This window comes from Entelurus aequoreus, linkage group LG05, assembly GCF_033978785.1.
Source record: "Entelurus aequoreus isolate RoL-2023_Sb linkage group LG05, RoL_Eaeq_v1.1, whole genome shotgun sequence".
Taxonomy (NCBI): Eukaryota; Metazoa; Chordata; class Actinopteri; order Syngnathiformes; family Syngnathidae; genus Entelurus; species Entelurus aequoreus.
Genome location: NC_084735.1, coordinates 2,751,040 through 2,776,065, shown reverse-complemented (window position 1 = coordinate 2,776,065; position 25,026 = coordinate 2,751,040). Strand labels below are relative to the sequence as shown.

Sequence of the window (25,026 nt, the reverse complement as noted above, 5' to 3'; positions counted from 1 at the left end):
GAGTCCAGTCCATAGTGGATCTAACATAATAGTGGGAGAGTCCAGTCCATAGTGGATCTAACATAATAGTGGGAGAGTCCAGTCCATAGTGGATCTAACATAATAGTGTGAGAGTCCAGTCCATAGTGGATCTAACATAATAGTGAGAGTCCAGTCCATAGTGGATCTAACATAATAGTGAGAGTCCAGTCCATAGTGGATCTAACATAATAGTGTGAGAGTCCAGTCCATAGTGGATCTAACATAATAGTGAGAGTCCAGTCCATAGTGGATCTAACATAATAGTGTGAGAGTCCAGTCCATAGTGGATCTAACATAATAGTGAGAGTCCAGTCCATAGTGGATCTAACATAATAGTGAGAGTCCAGTCCATAGTGGATCTAACATAATAGTGAGAGTCCAGTCCATAGTGGATCTAACATAATAGTGTGAGTCCAGTCCATAGTGGATCTAACATAATAGTGAGAGTCCAGTCCATAGTGGATCTAACATAATAGTGAGAGTCCAGTCCATAGTGGATCTAACATAATAGTGAGAGTCCAGTCCATAGTGGATCTAACATAATAGTGTGAGAGTCCAGTCCATAGTGGATCTAACATAATAGTGTGAGAGTCCAGTCCATAGTGGATCTAACATAATAGTGAGAGTCCAGTCCATAGTGGATCTAACATAATAGTGAGAGTCCAGTCCATAGTGGATCTAACATAATAGTGAGAGACCAGTCCATAGTGGATCTAACATAATAGTGTGAGAGTCCAGTCCATAATGGATCTAACATAATAGTGAGAGTCCAGTCCATAGTGGATCTAACATAATAGTGAGAGTCCAGTCCATAGTGGATCTAACATAATAGTGTGAGAGTCCAGTCCATAGTGGATCTAACATAATAGTGTGAGAGTCCAGTCCATAGTGGATCTAACATAATAGTGTGAGAGTCCAGTCCATAGTGGATCTAACATAATAGTGAGAGTCCAGTCCATAGTGGATCTAACATAATAGTGAGAGTCCAGTCCATAGTGGATCTAACATAATAGTGAGAGTCCAGTCCATAGTGGATCTAACATAATAGTGAGAGTCCAGTCCATAGTGGATTTAACATAATAGTGTGAGAGTCCAGTCCATAGTGGATCTAACATAATAGTGAGAGTCCAGTCCATAGTGGATCTAACATAATAGTGTGAGAGTCCAGTCCATAGTGGATCTAACATAATAGTGAGAGTCCAGTCCATAGTGGATCTAACATAATAGTGTGAGTCCAGTCCATAGTGGATCTAACATAATAGTGTGAGAGTCCAGTCCATAGTGGATCTAACATAATAGTGTGAGAGTCCAGTCCATAGTGGATCTAACATAATAGTGAGAGTCCAGTCCATAGTGGATCTAACATAATAGTGTGAGAGTCCAGTCCATAGTGGATCTAACATAATAGTGAGAGTCCAGTCCATAGTGGATCTAACATAATAGTGAGAGTCCAGTCCATAGTGGATTTAACATAATAGTGTGAGAGTCCAGTCCATAGTGGATCTAACATAATAGTGAGAGTCCAGTCCATAGTGGATCTAACATAATAGTGTGAGAGTCCAGTCCATAGTGGATCTAACATAATAGTGAGAGTCCAGTCCATAGTGGATCTAACATAATAGTGTGAGTCCAGTCCATAGTGGATCTAACATAATAGTGAGAGTCCAGTCCATAGTGGATCTAACATAATAGTGTGAGAGTCCAGTCCATAGTGGATCTAACATAATAGTGTGAGAGTCCAGTCCATAGTGGATCTAACATAATAGTGTGAGAGTCCAGTCCATAGTGGATCTAACATAATAGTGTGAGAGTCCAGTCCATAGTGGATCTAACATAATAGTGTGAGAGTCCAGTCCATAGTGGATCTAACATAATAGTGAGAGTCCAGTCCATAGTGGATCTAACATAATAGTGTGAGAGTCCAGTCCATAGTGGATCTAACATAATAGTGAGAGTCCAGTCCATAGTGGATCTAACATAATAGTGAGAGTCCAGTCCATAGTGGATCTAACATAATAGTGAGAGTCCAGTCCATAGTGGATTTAACATAATAGTGTGAGAGTCCAGTCCATAGTGGATCTAACATAATAGTGAGAGTCCAGTCCATAGTGGATCTAACATAATAGTGTGAGAGTCCAGTCCATAGTGGATCTAACATAATAGTGAGAGTCCAGTCCATAGTGGATCCAACATAATAGTGAGAGTCCAGTCCATAGTGGATCTAACATAATAGTGAGAGTCCAGTCCATAGTGGATCTAACATAATAGTGAGAGTCCAGTCCATAGTGGATCTAACATAATAGTGAGAGTCCAGTCCATAGTGGATCTAACATAATAGTGAGAGTCCAGTCCATAGTGGATCTAACATAATAGTGTGAGAGTCCAGTCCATAGTGGATCTAACATAATATTGTGAGAGTCCAGTCCATAGTGGATCTAACATAATAGTGAGAGTCCAGTCCATAGTGGATCTAACATAATAGTGAGAGTCCAGTCCATAGTGGATCTAACATAATAGTGTGAGAGTCCAGTCCATAGTGGATCTAACATAATAGTGTGAGAGTCCAGTCCATAGTGGATCTAACATAATATTGTGAGAGTCCAGTCCATAGTGGATCTAACATAATAGTGAGAGTCCAGTCCATAGTGGATCTAACATAATAGTGAGAGTCCAGTCCATAGTGGATCTAACATAATAGTGTGAGAGTCCAGTCCATAGTGGATCTAACATAATAGTGTGAGAGTCCAGTCCATAGTGGATCTAACATAATAGTGTGAGAGTCCAGTCCATAGTGGATCTAACATAATAGTGTGAGAGTCCAGTCCATAGTGGATCTAACATAATAGTGTGAGAGTCCAGTCCATAGTGGATCTAACATAATAGTGAGAGTCCAGTCCATAGTGGATCTAACATAATAGTGTGAGTCCAGTCCATAGTGGATCTAACATAATAGTGAGAGTCCAGTCCATAGCGGATCTAACATAATAGTGAGAGTCCAGTCCATAGTGGATCTAACATAATAGTGTGAGAGTCCAGTCCATAGTGGATCTAACATAATAGTGTGAGAGTCCAGTCCATAGTGGATCTAACATAATAGTGTGAGAGTCCAGTCCATAGTGGATCTAACATAATAGTGTGAGAGTCCAGTCCATAGTGGATCTAACATAATAGTGTGAGAGTCCAGTCCATAGTGGATCTAACATAATAGTGTGAGAGTCCAGTCCATAGTGGATCTAACATAATAGTGAGAGTCCAGTCCATAGTGGATCTAACATAATAGTGAGAGTCCAGTCCATAGTGGATCTAACATAATAGTGAGAGTCCAGTCCATAGTGGATCTAACATAATAGTGAGAGACCAGTCCATAGTGGATCTAACATAATAGTGTGAGAGTCCAGTCCATAATGGATCTAACATAATAGTGAGAGTCCAGTCCATAGTGGATCTAACATAATAGTGAGAGTCCAGTCCATAGTGGATCTAACATAATAGTGTGAGAGTCCAGTCCATAGTGGATCTAACATAATAGTGTGAGAGTCCAGTCCATAATGGATCTAACATAATAGTGAGAGTCCAGTCCATAGTGGATCTAACATAATAGTGAGAGTCCAGTCCATAGTGGATCTAACATAATAGTGTGAGAGTCCAGTCCATAGTGGATCTAACATAATAGTGAGAGTCCAGTCCATAGTGGATCTAACATAATAGTGAGAGTCCAGTCCATAGTGGATCTAACATAATAGTGTGAGAGTCCAGTCCATAGTGGATCTAACATAATAGTGTGAGAGTCCAGTCCATAGTGGATCTAACATAATAGTGAGAGTCCAGTCCATAGTGGATCTAACATAATAGTGAGAGTCCAGTCCATAGTGGATCTAACATAATAGTGAGAGTCCAGTCCATAGTGGATCTAACATAATAGTGAGAGTCCAGTCCATAGTGGATCTAACATAATAGTGAGAGTCCAGTCCATAGTGGATCTAACATAATAGTGAGAGTCCAGTTTTACGACTTAGAATGTGTTCTTGTCTTATTGTGAATGATAGGTAAAAAGTGCAGTTCCCCTTTAAGAAATGAACGTTCCGGAAGCTTTGATTTGGTGCTCCTCACATCATCCGGTGCTTCTTTCGGGTCTTTAACGCACTAAAAGGCTATCATAGGCCGCTTGGATGTGCTGATGTGCGTCTGGACGCCAAGCCGCTCCGTGGTGCAATAATCTCACTTGATCCTGCTTGCCGCTGCCGGCGGGGGCGGCGGCGGCAGGTCGCTGCTCGCCTTCCAAGCTCCTCCTCCTCCTCCTCCCACACACACACACAGCACATTGCACCACCGCTCCAGCCGCTCGGTCCGTAGCCACAGGCTGCTTTTTACTTCTGGAGAAAAAAGGTAAGGCTGATCCTGTCCCGGCTTGACTCTGACGGTCCACACCTCGGCGGGCGGCCTTGAATTTCTTGTGCATGCATCAAGTGCCGATGACGGATTAAGAAAGAAGCTAAACGTGTGTGTGTGTGTGTGTGAAGGTGTGCTTGGTTACATAAGGTGTGTGTTGGCAGCGGTATGGCAGGTGTGGTCTTAGCGGGCTGCAAAGTGTCGACTTTGGAATGAAGGAGAGCGAGGGGAATCGAACCAGGTTCTGTTTGCATTGCTTGACCGGGCAGAAAAGAGTTTTTTCCTAATCGTTTTGGTTTTTTTTAACAATGTTGGAATTATTAGTCCTGCGATGAGGTGGCGACTTGTCCGGGGGTGTACCCCGCCTTCCGCCCGAATGCAGCTGAGATAGGCTCCAGCGACCCCCCCACAGGCCCAAAAAGGGACAAGCGGTAGAAAATGGATGGATGGATGGAATTAGTAGTCGCCATGAGTCTTTGCATGTAATTAGAATGTAGAGTCATCATTTTCATGAAGTAATAACTAATAATAAATAAATAAAAAAAATAAAAAAATAGTAATTAATAATATAATAATAATAATAATGTAATAATAAATAAATAAAAGTAATAAGAATAATTTTTTAGGCCGTCTGCATGCAACCAGAAGTCTGCATGTCTCCTACTTTTATTTCCATGATTACATGGCAACAGCTGTTTCTAAAGGGAGGGGGGTCGTAAACAGCCGCTGCGACTTTGGAACGAAGGAGAGCGAGGGAATCGAACCAGGCATTTTTTCCTAATCCTAATTGTTGTTTTTTAACAATATTGGAATTATTAATCGCCATGAGTCCTTGCATGTAATTCAAACGTACATTCATCAATTTCATAAAGTAATAACTAATAATAAAATAATAAATAAAAAATTATAAATAAATAATAATAATAAAATAATAATATTAATTATTTTAAAATAAATAAATACAAAAAAGTAATAAGAATACATTTTTAGGCCGTCTGCATGCAACCAGAAGTCTGCATGTCTCCTACTTTTATTTCCCTGATTACATGGCAACAGCTGTTTCTAAAGGGAGGGGGGGTCGTAAACAGCCGTCTGCGACTTTGGAATGAAGGAGAACGAGGGAATCGAACCAGGCATTTTTTCCTAATCTTAATTGTTGTTTTTTAACAATATTGGAATGATTAATCGCCATGAGTCCTTGCATGTAATTAAAACGTAGATTCATCAATTTCATAAAGTAATAACTAATAATAAATAAAAAATTATAAAAAATAATAATATTAATAATAATTAAAATAAATAAATACAAAAACGTAATAAGAATACATTTTTAGGCCGTCTGCATGCAACCAGAAGTCTGCATGTCTCCTACTTTTATTTCCCTGATTACATGGCAACAGCTGTTTCTAAAGGGAGGGGGGGTCGTAAACAGCCGCTGCGACTTTGGAACGAAGGAGAGCGAGGGAATCGAACCAGGTTCTGTTTGTATTTTTTCCTAATCCTAATTGTTGTTTTTTAACAATATTGGAATTATTAATCGCCATGAGTCCTTGCATGTAATTAAAACGTACATTCATCAATTTCATAAAGTAATAACTAATAATAAAATAATAAATAAAAAATTATTAAAAATAATAATAATAATAATATTAATAATAATAATTAAAATAAATAAATACAAAAAAGTAATAAGAATACATTTCTAGGCCGTCTGCATGCAACCAGAAGTCTGCATGTCTCCTACTTTTATTTCCCTGATTACATGGCAACAGCTGTTTCTAAAGGGAGGGGGGTCGTAAACAGTCGCTGCGACTTTGGAACGAAGGAGAGCGAGGGAATCGAACCAGGTTCTGTTTGTATTTTTTCCTAATCCTAATTGTTGTTTTTTAACAATATTGGAATTATTAATCGCCATGAGTCCTTGCATGTAATTAAAACGTACATTCATCAATTTCATAAAGTAATAACTAATAATAAAATAATAAATAAAAAATTATTAAAAATAATAATAATAATAATATTAATAATAATAATTAAAATAAATAAATACAAAAAAGTAATAAGAATACATTTCTAGGCCGTCTGCATGCAACCAGAAGTCTGCATGTCTCCTACTTTTATTTCCCTGATTACATGGCAACAGCTGTTTCTAAAGGGAGGGGGGTCGTAAACAGTCGCTGCGACTTTGGAACGAAGGAGATCGAGGGAATCGAACCAGGTTCTGTTTGCATTTTTTTCTAATCCTAATTGTTGTTTTTTAACAATATTGGAATTATTAATCGCCATGAGTCCTTGCATGTAATTAGAACGTAGATTCATCATTTTCATAAAGTAATAACTAATAATAAAATAATAAAAAAAAATTATTAAAAATAATAATAATAATAATATTAATAATAATAATTAAAATAAATAAATACAAAAAAGTAATAAGAATACATTTTTAGGCCGTCTGCGTGCAACCAGAAGTTTTTCGAACGTGTTTGGAAACAGTTTCATTATAATTATGATATCAAATAGTACATAGCGAGAGAATCTAGGATTGATTGTGAATGGAATCAGATCCAGTTGTTAGATGCACTCCTATATCTATTAAACAAGACAAGAAGCAAGGAATTAAACAGAGACAGAATTACATTTGGCTCAATTGAGGAGAAACGTCGTGGCGCAGTTGTGAGAGTGGCCGTGCCAGCAGCCTGAGGGTTCCTGGTTCGATCCCAAGCTTCTACTAAATGGTTAGCTGCTAGCCCTGCTAGCGCCACTCCAAATAAATGGTTAGCTGCTAGCCCTGCTAGCGCCACTCCAAATAAATGGTTAGCCGCTAGCCCTGCTAGCGCCACTCCAAATAAATGGTTAGCTGCTAGCCCTGCTAGCGCCACTCCAAATAAATGGTTAGCTGCTAGCCCTGCTAGCGCCACTCCAAATAAATGGTTAGCTGCTAGCCCTGCTAGCGCCACTCCAAATAAATGGTTAGCTGCTAGCCCTGCTAGCGCCACTCCAAATAAATGGTTAGCTGCTAGCCCTGCTAGCGCCACTCCAAATAAATGGTTAGCTGCTAGCCCTGCTAGCGCGACAGATCCATAAATGTTTTGAGCAGTACAAGTCAGTCATGACCGAGCAAGTGTTGTGCTTCCTTCCTTCCTCTCCCTCCTCCCTTCCTTGTCTCCTCCTCCCTTGCTCCTCAAGCCGCTGCCCTCAAACAACTTGTGCTTCTTGACTTGTCTGTCACATTGGGTGTGGGTACACGGGTGGGAGGTACACAAAGTCATGGACCACGGACTTTTGTTTGAGCTGGGATCCGCCAGCATGTCTGCCTTCAGCATCAGGAGGAGGAAGAGAGGGAAGAAGTCGTTTAAATGCTCCTCAAAATCTTTTTATTTTGATGTTTCACACCCGGTGAGATGCAATTTTTTTAAATAATACACACTTACTTATTTACTAATGGACACTATTTGGCATCACTTTTTGTTATTTACACCAGCAATGCACACTATTTGGCATCACTCGTAGTTATTTACACCAGCAATGCACACTATTTGGCATCACTCTTAGTCATTCATAGAAGCAATGCACACTATTTAGCATCACTCTTAGTTATTTACACCAGCAATGCACACTATTTGGCATCACTCTTAGTCATCCATAGAAACAATGCACACTATTTGGCATCACTCTTAGTCATCCATAGAAACAATGCACACTATTTGGCATCACTCTTAGTCATCCATAGAAACAATGCACACTATTTGGCATCACTCTTAGTCATCCATAGAAACAATGCACACTATTTGGCATCACTCTTAGTCATCCATAGAAACAATGCACACTATTTGGCATCACTCTTAGTCATCCATAGAAACAATGCACACTATTTGGCATCACTCTTAGTTATCCATAGAAGCAATGCACACTATTTGGCATCACTCTTAGTTATTTACACCAGCAATGCACACTATTTGGCATCACTCTTAGTCATTCATAGAAGCAATGCACACTATTTGGCATCACTCTTAGTTATCCATAGAAGCAATGCACACTATTTGGCATCACTCTTAGTTATTTACATGGGCAATGCACACTATTTGGCATCACTTTTTGTTATTTACACCAGCAATGCACACTATTTGGCATCACTCTTAGTTATTTACACCAGCAATGCACACTATTTGGCATCACTCTTAGTTATTTACACCAGAAATGCACACTATTTGGCATCACTTTTAGTTATTTACACCAGCAATGCACACTATTTGGCATCACTCTTAGTTATTTACACCAGCAATGCACACTATTTGGCATCACTTTTTGTTATTTACACCAGCAATGCACACTATTTGGCATCGCTCTTAGTTATTTACACCAGCAATGCACACTATTTGGCATCACTCTTAGTCATCCATAGAAACAATGCACACTATTTGGCATCACTCTTAGTCATCCATAGAAACATTGCACACTTTTTGGCATCACTCTTAGTCATCCATAGAAACAATGCACACTATTTGGCATCACTCTTAGTCATCCATAGAAGCAATGCACACTATTTGGCATCACTCTTAGTCATCCATAGAAACAATGCACACTATTAGGCATCACTCTTAGTCATCCATAGAAACAATGCACACTATTTGGCATTACTCTTAGTCATCCATAGAAACAATGCACACTATTTGGCATCACTCTTAGTCATCCATAGAAACAATGCACACTATTTGGCATCACTCTTAGTCATCCATAGAAGCAATGCACACTATTTGGCATCACTCTTTAGTTATCCATAGAAACAATGCACACTATTTGGCATCACTCTTAGCTATCCATAGAAACAATGCACACTATTTGGCATCACTCTTAGTCATCCATAGAAACAATGCACACTATTTGGCATCACTCTTCGCTATCCATAGAAACAATGCACACTATTTGGCATCACTCTTCGCTATCCATAGAAACAATGCACACTATTTGGCATCACTCTTAGCTATCCATAGCAGCAATGCACACTATTTGGCATCAGTCTTAGTTATCTACACGAACAATGCACACTATTTGGCATCACTCTTAGTCATTCATAGAAGCAATGCACACTATTTGGCATCTCTCTTAGTCATCCATAGAAACAATGCACACTATTTGGCATCACTCTTTAGTTATCCATAGAAACAATGCACACTATTTGGCATCACTCTTAGTCATCCATAGAAACAATGTACACTATTTGGCATCACTCTTTAGTTATCCATAGAAACAATGCACACTATTTGGCATCACTCTTAGTCATCCATAGAAACAATGCACACTATTTGGCACGTGCATGTCAGCCTCTCATTGTCGCATTTTCTATTAGTTTTTTTTCATGAAAGCGGCTTCTTAATGAGGGTTGGCGCCGACGCGTCACGCATCATCATCCGTGTCACTCTGGCATGTGTCTCTGCTCGCCGCTCCATCTGTCGCCCGGCGGGCGTGAAAGCGGTATGGCGGTTTGGCGGCCGCCGGCGACGCTTTCCGACTTGCTAACTAGCTTGTTAGCACGGCCATCGTGTCCCTATTAGTTTGATTTATGTCTCACGTTGGTGTGTGTGTGTGTGTGTGTGTGTGTGTGTGTGTGTGTGTGTGTGTGTGTGTGTGTGTGTGTGTGTGTGTGTGTGTGTGTGTGTGTCGGTGCTGCCCAACAGGTTTTGAGCGCCTGGATGTAAAAGTGAGTTAGTCACTGGTGCAGCGTTAAGGGACAAGGCGTACAATCTGCTTAGACGGGCCTGTTGCCACCTCAGCATCTGTGTGTCACTGTGATGTGTCAGCGCCGTGCACGTGTTTTCTGCAAATGTTGTCATGATAATACGGCGGAGCCTCTGCTTAATTGCTCTTGAGCAGGGTACGTAAATGGGAAAGTTTGGACTTCGAAGCAAATCTCTCCGTAAGAAAAAATGTGAATATGAATTATGTGTTCTCGCTTCGACAAAAGTCACGTTTTAGTGAAGGTTTGTTCGCTTTAAGCACAATATAAAGTCCTGTGTATCGAACGTAACAAGGTGACGGATCAACTTTCAAGCCAAAACAACAACGACAAGCCGAACTGTCCTGTGTGCGCTGCTTCCCCAACATCCACGCACACAGAAGTCCCTTTATTTCCTCAGCGCATTGATTTCCGTTTCCATAGCAACGCATTTCTGACTTCCTGCAACAAATGCGATCCTAATTCCGGAAACAAACGCGAGTGACTCTACCAGACTTGGTAATAGAATAACAAGGATGACTATTTTTTGGACAAATGATGATTCACAACCTTATATTTTCGAAGCTGAATATACTGAGGATGAACTGCTGGCTTCTAGAAGCCAGCGCGGAGGAAGGGTGAGACGTTGGGGAAGACGGGAAGCCGACAGAGTGAGGAGAAAGTAACACAAAACTGCAAAATAACTTACTCAGTGGCCTAGTGGTTAGAGTGTCCGCCCTGAGATTGTGAGTTCAAACCCCGGCCGGCCGGGTCATACCAAAGACTATAAAAATGGTAGCCATTACCTCCCTGCTTGGCACTCAGCATCAAGGGTTGGAATTGGGGGTTAAATCACCAAAAATAATTCCCGGGCGCTGCCACCGCTGCTGCCCACTGCTCCCCTCACCTCCCAGCGGGTGATCAAGGGTGATGGGTCGAATGCAGAAGACAAATTTCACCACACCTAGTGTGTGTGTGACTATCATTGGTACTTTAACTTTAACTTTAAAATGTGTAACTTGAAGCCATGTTGTTTCGACATAAATGGAGTGCTTACCCAAAATAAACCGGGAAAAAAACGTCCCCGGCCAGCTGCACCATCGAGTGAGTCACACTTTGTATCGATCATGATACACGCAGCACGTCAGTACATACGCTGTCTGGCTCGCTGTGTACAAACATACTTTAGTGCCCTCACAAACGATCAGAAATCACAAAAAATCCTTTAACTTTACCAAGCATATTGCTACAATAATTAATTTTTAAAAGAGTAAAATTCGGCAAAGAAGGAGTAAAGTCCGGAGCCTCATCACAATTAAAGCTTGCAGTCTTCCATACTTGTGAGCGTCATTAATGTACCTCTCCTTTTTTCTTTTTTTTTTCTTAACTCCCCAGCGATTCTGACCTTTTCCACGCTGGTCTGTTGTCTTTTTGGGACTCATGAGAGGAATGGACAAAACTTGTCAAAAGGCGGAAAACATTTTTTTAGGACTTGAAAGATGATTAAAAAATGCTTAGAAGATGCGGCTAATGAAAGTCACCATTGTAGCCTTTAAAATGTAATATTTACCGTATTTTCCCTCAGCGCATTGATTTCTGTTTCCATAGCAACACACGTCAAGACTTCCTGCAACAAACGTGTGTTCCTACTTCCGGAAACAAAGGAGAGTGTGTTTTCTAATCATAGCAGACTTGGTAATAGAATAACAGGGACGACTATTTTTGGACAAATGACGATTCGCAACATTATATTTTTGAAGCTGAATATACTGAGGATGAACTGCTGGCTTCTAGAAGCCAGCGCGGCGGAAGGGTGAGACGTTGGAGCAGACGGGAAGCCGACAGAGTGAGGAGAAAGTGACACAGAGCTGCAAAATATGTAACTTGAAGCCATGTTGTTTCGACATAAAAGGAGTGCTTACCCAAAATAAACCGGAAAAAAACGTCCCCGGCCAGCGGCACCATCGAGTGAGTCACACTTTGTATCGATCACGATACACGCAGCACGTCATGCGTGTTATTACAACTACAGTACTGTCTGGCTCGCTGTGTACAAACATACTTTAGTGCCCTCACAAACGATCAGAAATCACAAAAATCCTTTAACTTTACCAAGCATATTGCTACAATAATTAATAATAATAATAATAATAATAATAATAGATTTTATTTGTAAAAAAGCACTTTACATTGAGTAAACAACCTCAAAGTGCTACAGTGTATACATTTTTTTTTTTAATAAAAAGATAATAAAAAATGAATAAAAATAAAAACTAGATCAGCCAAATAGCTAAAACTAGTATGCATATATCTAAAAAAAAAAGCCTTTTTTAAAAAAAAAAAAGGTTTTTTAAGCCTTTTTTAAAAGTATCCACAGTCTGTGGTGCCCTCAGGTGGTCAGGGAGAGCGTTCCACAGACTGGGAGCGGCGCAGCAGAATTAATTTTTAATAGAGTTAAATTTCGGCAAAGAAGGCGCAGACAACGGGAGAGAAAAGTGAAATAAGTCTGCTTTGGCGTCTTTTTCCAGTAAAGTCCGCAGTCTCATCACAATTAAAGCTTGCTGTGGTAAAATGTACGTCTCACAAATAATCCTTTTTTTTTTTTTTTAACTCCACAGCAATTCTCTCCTTTTCCACGCTGGTCTGTTGTCTTTTTGGGACTCATACTGAGTGAGCAAAATGGGACAAAGATGATCAAAAGGCGAAAAAAACCCCCAAAAGAAACACGCTGAAGTGACGTGGAGAGCTCCGCCTCCTCAAAAATGCTGTGCCCTGCTTTTTGCCTGCAGGCGACACAGAATGAATGAATAGAAGGCATATTTGGTTCCATGTAAAAGTTGCTAAATGGAAAAGTATACGCAATAAGAGTGGGTTGGTAATTGAGGTTCCACTGTATAATGTTTGCGGGGAAAAAAAGAACTGCATTCTTTTTGTATTTTGACCTATTATTCACAATCATTATGAGACAAGAACACACACGCCCTTTTTTTTTTTAGGACTTGAAAGATGATAAAAAATGCTTAGAAGATGCGGCTAATGAAAGTCACTCAAAAGTTGCAAAATGTGGAACTTGGAGAAAAGTTAGGCTGACATAAATGGAGTGCTTACCCAAAATAAACAGGAAAAAAATGTCCCGGGCCAGCTGGACCAACATAAATGGAGTGCTTACCCAAAATAAACAGGAAAAAAATGTCCCGGGCCAGCTGGACCAACATAAATGGAGGGCTTACCCAAAATAAACCGGAAAAAATGTCCCCGGCCAGCTGGACCAACATAAATGGAGTGCTTACCCAAAATAAACCGGAAAACAACGTCCAAGGCCAGCTGGACCAACATAAATGGAGTGCTTACCCAAAATAAACCGGAAAAAATGTCCCGGGCCAGCCGGACCAACACAAATGGAGTGCTTACCCAAAATAAACCGGAAAAAATGTCCCGGGCCAGCTGGACCAACATAAATGGAGTGCTTACCCAAAATAAATCGGAAAAAAATGTCCTAGGCCAGCTGGACCAACATAAATGGAGTGCTTACCCAAAATAAACCGGAAAAAAACGTCCCGGGCCAGCTAGACCAACATAAATGGAGTGCTTACCCAAAATAAACTGGAAAAAAATGTCCCGGGCCAGCTGGACCAACATAAATGGAGTGCTTGCCCACAATAAACCGGAAAGAAGCGGGCCAGCTGGACCAACATAAATGGAGGGCTTACCCAAAATAAATCGTAAAAAAATGTCCCAGGCCAGCTGGACCAACATAAATGGAGGGCTTACCCAAAATAAACCGGAAAAAAATGTCCCGGTCCAGCTGGACCAACATAAATGGAGTGCTTACCCACAATAAACCGGAAAGAAGTCCCGGGCCAGCTGGACCAACATAATTGGAGTGCTAAACCCAAAATAAACTGGAAAAAAATGTCCCAGGCCAGCTGGACCAACATAAATGGAGGGCTTACCCAAAATAAACCGGAAAAAAATGTCCCGGTCCAGCTGGACCAATATAAATGGAGTGCTTACCCACAATAAACCGGAAAGAAGTCCCGGGCCAGCTGGACCAACATAAATGGAGTGCTTACCCAAAATAAACCGGAAAAAATGTCCCAGGCCAGCTGGACCAACATAAATGGAGGGCTTACCCAAAATAAATCGGAAAAAAATGTCCCGGGCCAGCTGGACCAACATAAATGGAGTGCTTACCCAAAATAAACCGGAAAAAAATGTCCCGGGCCAGCTGGACCAACATAAATGGAGTGCTTACCCAAAATAAATCGGAAAAAACGTCCCGGGCCAGCTGGGCCAACATAAATGGAGTGCTTACACAAAATAAACTGGAAAAAATGTCCCAGGCCAGCTGGACCAACATAAATGGAGTGCTTACCCAAAAAAACCCGGAAAAAACGTCTCAGGCCAACTGGACCAACATAAATGGATTGCTTGCCCAAAATAAACTGGAAAAAAATGTCCCGGGCCAGCTGGACCAACATAAATGGAGGGCTTACCCAAAATAAATGGGACAAAAACGTCCCAGGCCAGCTGGACCAACATAAATGGAGGGCTTACCCACAATAAACCGGAAAGAAGTCCCGGGCCAGCTGGACCAACATAAATGGAGGGCTTACCCAAAATAAACCGGAAAAAATGTCCCGGGCCAGCCGGACCAACATAAATGGAGTGCTTACCCAAAATAAACCGTAAAAAATGTCCCGGGCCAGCTGGACCAACATAAATGGAGTGCTTACCCAAAATAAACCGGAAAAAATGTCCCGGGCCAGCCGGACCAACATAAATGGAGTGCTTACCCAAAATAAACCGGGTAATTAGAATTAAAAAAAACTAAGAATCATCTTGTGATATGATGTACTTAGTCCATAAGTACACAAACGTGTACTTCATGTTTAGTGACATGCTAATTTTCATTTTTACACTTTTTCCCCCCCAAATTCCATTGTATGTTATACTCTCCTGACACCACCAGAGGGCAGTATAAGTGTCCACATGCGTGGCCATAAGACCCCAATTCAGTAGTGTACACCGTTTTGGAAATAGGAGCTAAAAGGTGCTGTCCACGCATGTGGCCACTAGGCCTTTAGAGGGTTTTACTGCAAAGGTGTGACATCATCATTACTGTGCTGCACCTGAAGGGGGCGTAACAGGTGCGATACGTGTTCCCCACAGGAGCAGGTGGCCACCTTCTGCCTCCACGACGCCGCCGAGTGCCAGATGTCCTCGTCCTCGTCCTCCTCGTCCCTCTCACCCAGCCCCGTGTCGGCACTACCACCCTGCGGGGGCACGGCGGCTCAGAGGCAGCTGTCCCACGCCGACAAGCTGCGCAAGGTCATCAACGAGCTGGTGGAGACGGAGAAGACTTACGTGAAGGTAGGACACCTTCTAGTCCTTAGTCAGGACACCTTCTAGTCCTCAGTCAGGACACCTTCTAGTCCTCAGTCAGGACACCTTATAGTCCTCAGTCAGGACACCTTATAGTCCTCAGTCAGGACACCTTATAGTCCTCAGTCAGGACACCTTCTAGTCCTCAGTCAGGACACCTTTTGGTCCTCAGTCAGGACACCTTCTAGTCCTCAGTCACGACACCTTCTAGTCCTCTGTCAGGACACCTTCTAGTCCTCAGTCATGACCGTGAAGGTAGGACACCTTCTAGTCCTCAGTCATGACCGTGAAGGTAGGACTCCTTCTAGTCCTCTGTCATGACACTTCTAGTCCTCAGTCATGACACCTTCTAGTCCTCAGTCATGACACCTAGTCCTCAGTTAGGTGTCATGACTCCTTCTAGTCCTCAGTCAGGATACCTTCTAGTCCTCAGTCATGACCGTGAAGGTAGGACACCTTCTAGTCCTCAGTCATGACTCCTTCTAGTCCTCAGTCATGACACCTTCTAGTCCTCAGTCATGACACCTTCTAGTCCTCAGTCATGAACCTAGTCCTCAGTCAGGACACCTCCTAGTCCTCAGTCATGACTCCTTCTAGTCCTCAGTCATGACACCTTCTAGTCCTCAGTCATGACACCTTCTAGTCCTCAGTCATGACTCCTTCTAGTCCTCAGTCATGACACCTTCTAGTCCTCAGTCATGACTCCTTCTAGTCCTCAGTCATGACACCTTCTAGTCCTCAGTCAGGACACCTCCTAGTCCTCAGTCATGACACCTTCTAGTCCTCAGTCAGGACACCTCCTAGTCCTCAGTCATGACACCTTCTAGTCCTCAGTCAGGACACCTTCTAGTCCTCAGTCATGACACCTTCTAGTCCTCAGTCAGGACACCTCCTAGTCCTCAGTCATGACACCTTCTAGTCCTCAGTCAGGACACCTTCTAGTCCTCAGTCATGACACCTTCTAGTCCTCAGTCAGGACACCTCCTAGTCCTCAGTCATGACTCCTTCTAGTCCTCAGTCATGACACCTTCTAGTCCTCAGTCATGACACCTTCTAGTCCTCAGTCATGACTCCTTCTAGTCCTCAGTCATGACACCTTCTAGTCCTCAGTCATGACTCCTTCTAGTCCTCAGTCATGACACCTTCTAGTCCTCAGTCAGGACACCTCCTAGTCCTCAGTCATGACACCTTCTAGTCCTCAGTCAGGACACCTTCTAGTCCTCAGTCATGACACCTTCTAGTCCTCAGTCAGGACACCTCCTAGTCCTCAGTCATGACACCTTCTAGTCCTCAGTCAGGACACCTTATAGCCCTCAGTCATGACACCTTCTAGTCCTCAGTCAGGACACCTCCTAGTCCTCAGTCATGACTCCTTCTAGTCCTCAGTCATGACACCTTCTAGTCCTCAGTCATGACACCTTCTAGTCCTCAGTCATGAACCTAGTCCTCAGTCAGGACACCTTCTAGTCCTCAGTCATGACACCCAGTCCTCAGTCATGACACCCAGTCCTCAGTCATGACACCCAGTCCTCAGTCATGACTCTTTCTAGTCCTCAGTCATGACTCCTTCTAGTCCTCAGTCATGACTCCTTCTAGTCCTCAGTCATGACACCTTCTAGTCCTCAGTCATGACTCCTTCTAGTCCTCAGTCATGACACCTTCTAGTCCTCAGTCATGACACCTTCTAGTCTTCAGTCAGGACACCTTCTAGTCCTCAGTCAGGACACCTTCTAGTCTTCAGTCAGGACACCTTCTAGTCCTCAGTCAGGACACCTCCTAGTCCTCAGTCATGAACCTAGTCCTCAGTCAGGACACCTTCTAGTCCTCAGTCATGACACCCAGTCCTCAGTCATGACACCCAGCCCTCAGTCATGACTCTTTCTAGTCCTTAGTCATGACACCTTCTAGTCCTCAGTCATGACACCTTCTAGTCCTCAGTCATGACTCCTTCTAGTCCTCAGTCATGACTCATTCTAGTCCTCAGTCATGACTCCTTCTAGTCCTCAGTCATGACACCTTCTAGTCCTCAGTCATGACACCTTCTAGTCCTCAGTCATGACTCCTTCTAGTCCTCAGTCATGACACCTTCTAGTCCTCAGTCAGGACACGTTCTAGTCTTCAGTCAGGACACCTTCTAGTCCTCAGTCATGACACCTTCTAGTCCTCAGTCATGACACCTTCTAGTCCTCAGTCATGACACCTTCTAGTCCTCAGTCATGACTCCTTCTAGTCCTCAGTCATGAACCTAGTCCTCAGTCAGGACACCTTCTAGTCTTCAGTCAGGACACCTTCTAGTCCTCAGTCATGACACCTTCTAGTCCTCAGTCATGACACCTTCTAGTCCTCAGTCATGACTCCTTCTAGTCCTCAGTCATGAACCTAGTCCTCAGTCAGGACACCTTCTAGTCCTCAGTCAGGACACCTCCTAGTCCTCAGTCATGACTCCTTCTAGTCCTCAGTCATGACTCCTTCTAGTCCTCAGTCAGGACTCCTTCTAGCCTCAGTCAGGACTCCTTCTAGTCTTCAGTCAGGACTCCTTCCAGTCCTCAGTCATGACTCCTTCTAGTCCTCAGTCATGACTCCTTCTAGTCCTCAGTCATGACTCACGTGCCTTCATGTCTGCTCTTGTTCCTGGTCTTGCAGGACCTGAGTTGCCTCATCGAGTGCTACTTGACACCGCTGCAGAAGGAGAACTTCCTGACTCAGGATGAGGTGAGGTCCACTCCCACAGAGTCGTCACCACACCACACCACACACTAATGTGGACTCTCCACTGGTCTGGTCCAGCTGGATGTTCTGTTCGGTAACCTGGGAGAGATGGTGGACTTCCAGCTGGAGTTCCTGCGGACTCTGGAGGACGGCATCAGACTGGTGCCAGACCTGGACCGCCTGGAGAGGGTGGAGCAGTTTAAGGTGTGGTGCCTTTCCACCAAACACTAGCAACACCCTGTATCTAACTAGTAGTGATGGGTTAGTTACATAACTATTAGTGATGGTTTATTTACCAAACCAGTAGTGATGCTTTATTATCCAACTAGTAAGAGAAACTTTTTTTTTCTTGAAGAATGAATTTTTGGACCAAAAATGTAATTGATAATATTATTGATACTGTTGGCTTTTTAATTTATTTTAGTTTTTTTTGTTGTTTAAAGGCCTACTGAAATGAAATTTTGTTATTTAAACGGGGATAGCAGATCCATTCTATGTGTCATACTTGATCATTTCGCAATATTGCCATATTTTTGCTGAAAGGATTTAGTAGAGAACATAGACGATAAAGTTCGCAACTTTTGGTATCTGATAAAAAAAAAAAAAAGGCTTGCCCCTACCGGAAGTAGCGTGACGTAGTCGGGTGAACATTTCCGCAAAGTTCCCTATTGTTTACAACGATGGCCGCATGAAGTGAGAGAGATTCGGAACGAGAAAGCGACGCTTTCCCCATTAATTTGAGCGAGGATGAAAGATTCGTGGATGAGGAAAGTGAGAGTGAAGGACTAGAGGGCAGTGGAGGCGATTCAGATAGGGAAGATGCTGTGAGAGGCGGGTGGGACCTGATATTCAGCTGGGAATGACTACAACAGTAAATAAACACAAGACATATATATACTCTATTAGCCACAACACAACCAGGCTTATATTTAATATGCCACAAATTAATCCCGCATAACAAACACCTGCGTGTTTGTTATGCTAGCTCCTAGCTACTAGCTCGGGCTAGTTATAGCTCGAGCGGGTTATATGGACGGGATCCCGTCTATATAACCCGCCAATACAATTCAAACACCTGCACAACACACACACTCACTCAGCCCAAAGAACCGTTCACCTAACCCAAGGTTCATAAAGCTTATATATTTACCCAAAGTTAAGTACGTACGGGCAAGCGATCAAATGTTTGGAAGCGCAGCTGCGTACTCACGATAGCACGTCTGCGTCTGTGTATCCAAATCAAAGTAATCCTGGTAAGAGTCTGTGTTGTCCGAGTTCTTCGATCCTGACTGCATCTTTCGGGAATGTAAACAATGAAACACGGGCTGTGTTGTGTTGCTGCTGACTTCCCTCGCAAAATACTCCGCTTCGCACCGACAACTTTCTTCTTTGCTTGCTCAGCTTCTTTCTCCATAATGCAATGAACAAATTGCAACAGATTCACCAACACAGATGTCCAGAATACTGTGGAATTATGACATGAAAACAGACCTATTTCGTATTGGCTTCAATGGAGAAACCATACCTGTGTTCCCCTGGCTACGTCACGCGCATACGTCATCATCCAAAGGCGTTTTCAAGCGGAAGTTTAGCGGGAAATTTAAAATGTCACTTTATAAGTTAACCCGGCCGTATTGGCAAGTGTTGCAATGTTAAGATTTCATCATTGATATATAAACTATCAGACTGCGTGGTCGCTAGTAGTGGCTTTCAGTAGGCCTTTAATATTGTATTTAAACAGAAACAAAAAATCACATCCAAATTGCGTTGTTTTTTCCCCCATTCCAATTCTAAATTGATTCAAAATTTTTGGAGAATTGATTTAAAAAATAAAAATTGTTTTTTTTTTGTTTTGTTTTTTTTTCGAGAATCTTAGAATTTTTGACTAAAAATCTGAAACTATTATTAATATTATTATTATGGATACTTTGGTTTATTTTATTTTTTTTTTACTTTTTTCAGTATTAAAAAAAATAGATTCACATCCAAATTGCGATTTAAAAAAAAAAATTTTTTTATTATTCTGAATCACCCAATTTTTGATTTCTTTTTTTTCCTTCAAGAATCCATTTTTGAACAAAAAAAATCTGAAACAATATATTGTTATTATTGACAGTTGTTTTTTTAAAATTTCTTTTAGGTTATTTGTTTTTTAGTATTTTAAAAAATGAAGAAGAAAAAAAGATTCACATCCAAATTGCGTTTATTCTACTTCATTCCGATTCTAAATTTATTTAAGATTTTTGAGAATTAAAAAAAATATTGTTTTATTTTTTTTTTAAATTCATTTATGGATTAAAAATCTGAAATTATTATTAATATTATTATTATGGATACTTTGGTTTATTTTTTTTTTTTACTTTTTTCAGTATTAAAAAAACATAGATTCACATCCAAATTGCGATTTTTTTTTTAGATTTTTTTTTTTATTATTCTGAATCACCCAATTTTTGATTTTTCTTTTTTTTCTTCAAGAATCCATTTTTGAACAAAAAAATCTGAAACAATATATTGTTATTATTGACACTGTTGTTTTTTTAATTTCTTTTAGGTTATTTGTTTTTTAGTATTTTAAAAAATGAAGAAAAAAAAAGGTTCACATCCAAATTGCGTTTATTCTACTTCATTCCGATTCTAAATTTATTTAAGATTTTTGAGAATTAAAAAAAATATTGTTTTATTATTTTTTTAAATTCATTTATGGATTAAAAATCTGAAATTATTATTAATATTATTATTATGGATACTTTGGTTTATTATTATTTTTTACTTTTTTCAGTATTAAAAAAACATAGATTCACATCCAAATTGCGATTTTTTTTTATTTTTTTATTTATTATTCTGAATCACCCAATTTTTGATTTTTCTTTTTTTTCTTCAAGAATCCATTTTTGAACAAAAAAATCTGAAACAATATATTGTTATTATTGACACTGTTGTTTTTTTATTTCTTTTAGGTTATTTGTTTTTTAGTATTAAAAAAAATGAAGAAAAAAAAAGATTCACATCCAAATTGCGTTTATTCTACTTCATTCAGATTCTAAATTTATTTAAGATTTTTGAGAATTAAAAAAAATATTGTTTTATTATTTTTTTTAATTCATTTATGGATTAAAAATCTGAAATTATTATTAATATTATTATTATGGATACTTTGGTTTATTTTTTTTTTTACTTTTTTCAGTATTAAAAAAAAAAAGATTCACATCCAAATTGCGATTTTTTAATTTTTTTAATTTTTTTTATTCTGAATCACCCAATTTTTGATTTTTCTTTTTTTTCTTTCAAGAATCCATTTTTGAACAAAAAAAATCTGAAACAATATATTGTTATTATTGACACTGTTGTTTTTTTTAATTTGTTTTAGGTTATTTGTTTTTTAGTATTTTAAAAAATGAAAAAAAAAAAGATTCACATCCAAATTGCGTTTATTCTACTTCATTCCGATTCTAAATTTATTTAAGATTTTTGAGAATTAAAAAAAATATTGTTTTATTATTATTTTTTTATTCATTTATGGATTAAAAATCTGAAATTATTATTGATATTATCATTCTTACTGTTGCATTTTTCACATGAATTTGTGGTTTCACCTTTTCTTGAAAAAATCGTTTCACATCCAAATTGTTCATTTTATTTATTCAGATTTTAAAGAATCCAATTTAGGACCAAAAATCTGAAACTATTATTAATATTATTATGATGGATACTTTTGGTTTATTTTTATTTTTACTTTTTTCAATATTAAAAAAAAAATAGATTCACATCCAAATTGCGATTTTTAGTTATTCTGATTCTAATTTGATTCACAATTTTTGATTGATATTTTTTTTTCTTAAAGAATCCAATTTAGGACTAAAAATCTGAAACTATTATTGATATTGTTATTGACACAGTTGTTTTTTTTTATTTATTTTAAGTTATTTGTTTTTATAGTATTGTATTTAAAACAATTTTTTTTTAAAGATTCACATTTAAATCGCGATTTTTAATTATTCTGATTCTAAATTGATTCACAATTTTAGATTTTTTTTATTTTTATTTTTTAAGAATCCATTTAGGACTAAAAATCTGAAACTATTATTGATATTGTTATTGACACTGTTGTTTTTTTAAAATTTATTTTAGGTTATTTGTTTTTTAGTATTGTATTTAAAAAAAATTTAAAAAAAGATTCACATCCTAATCGCGATTTTTAATTATTCTGATTCTAAATTAATTCACAATTTTTGATTTTTCTTTTCTTTTTTTTCCTTCAAGAATCCATTTTAGGACTATTAATCTGAAACTATTATTGATATTGTTATTGACACTGTTTTGTCTTTTAATTTATTTGAGGTTTATTTGTTTTTATAGTATTGTATTTAAATAAAAAAAATGAAAAAAGATTCACATCTAATTTGCGTTCATTCCAAATTTAAATTTCAGATTTTTGAGAATTTAAAAAAATATTTTTTTACTCATTTATTGATTAAAAATCTGAAATTATTATTGATATTATCATTCTTACTGTTGCATTTTTCACATTCATTTTTGGTTTCACCTTTTCTTGAAAAAATCGTTTCACATCCAAATTGTGAATTTTATTTATTCAGATTCTAAATCCATTCCTAATTTTCCAGAATGGATTCAATTAGAACGCACAAGAGCTCTTCTAACCTGTTTTGAAAAGTTTTCAATACAAGCCATAAACTGAAGAATGCATTAAGAGGAGAATCCCAACATTCCTTGTCAATACAACCAGTGAGTGTGCCACGCACTCACTGAGGCGTCATTTGCCCATCACTACTAATTGGAAATGGAAAGCTTATACATTTTTGTATATTGTAAGGTTGTGCAAAGTGTTTTTCTACCATTACCACACACACACGGTGATTGGGCCACACCAATTGTGAAGTTGACATGTGTGCTCCCCCACACAGAAAGTTCTCTTCTCCCTGGGCGGGTCTTTCCTTTACTACGCCGACCGCTTCAAGATCTACAGCGCCTTCTGTGCCAGCCACACCAAGGTGCCCAAAGTCCTGGCCAAGGGTGAGTGTACCGCTCACTTTTCAACCCATACACTACCACTTTTCAACCCATACACTACCACTTTTCAACCCATACACCACCACTTTTCAACCCATACACTACCACTTTTCAACCCATACACTACCACTTTTCAACCCATACACTACCACTTTTTAACCCATACAATACCACTTTTCAACCCATACACTACCACTTTTCAACCCATACGCTACCACTTTTCAACCCATACACTACCACTTTTCACCCCATACACTACCACTTTTCAACCCATACACTACCACTTTTCAACCCATACGCTACCACTTTTCAACCCATACGCTACCACTTTTCAACCCACACTACCACTTTTCAACCCATACACTACCACTTTTCAACCCATACAGTACCACTTTTCAACCCATACAATACCACTTTTCAACCCATACAATACCACTTTTCAACCCATACACTACCACTTTTCAACCCATACGCTACCACTTTTAAACCCATACACTACCACTTTTCAACCCATACACTACCACTTTTCAACCCATACACTACCACTTTTCAACCCATACACTACCACTTTTCAACCCATACACTACCACTTTTCAACCCATACACTACCACTTTTCAACCCATACACTACCACTTTTCAACCCATACACTACCACTTTTCAACCCATACACTACCACTTTTCAACCCATACACTACCACTTTTCAACCCATACAGTACCACTTTTCAACCCATACAATACCACTTTTCAACCCATACAATACCACTTTTCAACCCATACACTACCACTTTTCAACCCATACGCTACCACTTTTAAACCCATACACTACCACTTTTCAACCCATACACTACCACTTTTCAACCCATACACTACCACTTTTCAACCCATACACTACCACTTTTCAACCCATACACTACCACTTTTCAACCCATACACTACCACTTTTCAACCCATACACTACCACTTTTCAACCCATACACTACCACTTTTTGCTATGTGTTAGTTAATAAATGTTGTTTTTATTGCAACATTCCAAATGAACTTACAGCCTGTTTCATTTTTTTATTTTTGCGTTTGACTGGACAAAAAGTTTCAATTCCAGTCCGAGACTTTTTTTGTGGCGAAAGTGTTTTGTTGCGCCTTAAAAAGTGTTTCCACTGTAAGTATGATACATTATTATGCAGCAGCTGTTTGATGGTAACGTGCATCTTAGTTGTACTTTTCATTGGCACCTTTTGGAGGTGTTGAAATCGCCATGTAAAATCTCCAATGCTAATCAGTAGCATGTCAATAGTAGTGATGGTTTAGTTATCCAACTAGTAGTGATGGTATATTACCCAACTATTAGTGATGGCATATTACCCAACTAGTAGTGATGGTATATTACACAACTATTAGTGATGGCATATTACCCAACTAGTAGTAATGGTATATTACCCAACTATTAGTGATGGCATATTACCCAACTAGTAGCTATGGTATATTACCCAACTAGTAGTGATGGTATATTACCCAACTATTATTTATGGAATATTACCCAACTAGTAGTGATGGTATATTACCCAACTATTAGTGATGGTTTATTTACCAAACTAGTAGTGATGGTTTGTTTACCCAACTAGTAGTGTTAGTTTAGTTATCTGACTATTAGTGATGGTTTATTTACTCAACTCGTAGTAATGGTTTATTTATCCAACTAGTAGGGATGGTTTATTTACTCATGGTGATGGTTTATTTATCCAACTAGTAGTGATGGTTTATTCATCCAACTAGTAGTGATG

The 25,026-nt window shown here is 39.5% G+C and overlaps 1 protein-coding gene across 2 annotated transcripts in view; it reads left to right on the top strand.

The window, feature by feature from the left end:
* Positions 1 to 25,026, top strand: part of LOC133650024 (rho guanine nucleotide exchange factor TIAM1-like) — a 49,151-nt gene that overhangs the window by 11,418 nt on the left and 12,707 nt on the right. Inside the window, exons 1-5 of one of the 2 annotated variants that reach the window (XM_062046772.1) lie at positions 4,346 to 4,407; positions 15,296 to 15,496; positions 18,152 to 18,220; positions 18,296 to 18,421; positions 23,140 to 23,248. In XM_062046772.1, coding sequence (XP_061902756.1) covers positions 15,341 to 15,496; positions 18,152 to 18,220; positions 18,296 to 18,421; positions 23,140 to 23,248 — 460 coding nt within the window. In that variant the 5' untranslated portion in view covers positions 4,346 to 4,407; positions 15,296 to 15,340. Of the gene's footprint in view, positions 1 to 4,345; positions 4,408 to 15,295; positions 15,497 to 18,151; positions 18,221 to 18,295; positions 18,422 to 23,139; positions 23,249 to 25,026 lie in introns of those variants that run through there. The other variant, XM_062046771.1, reaches the window with a different exon arrangement.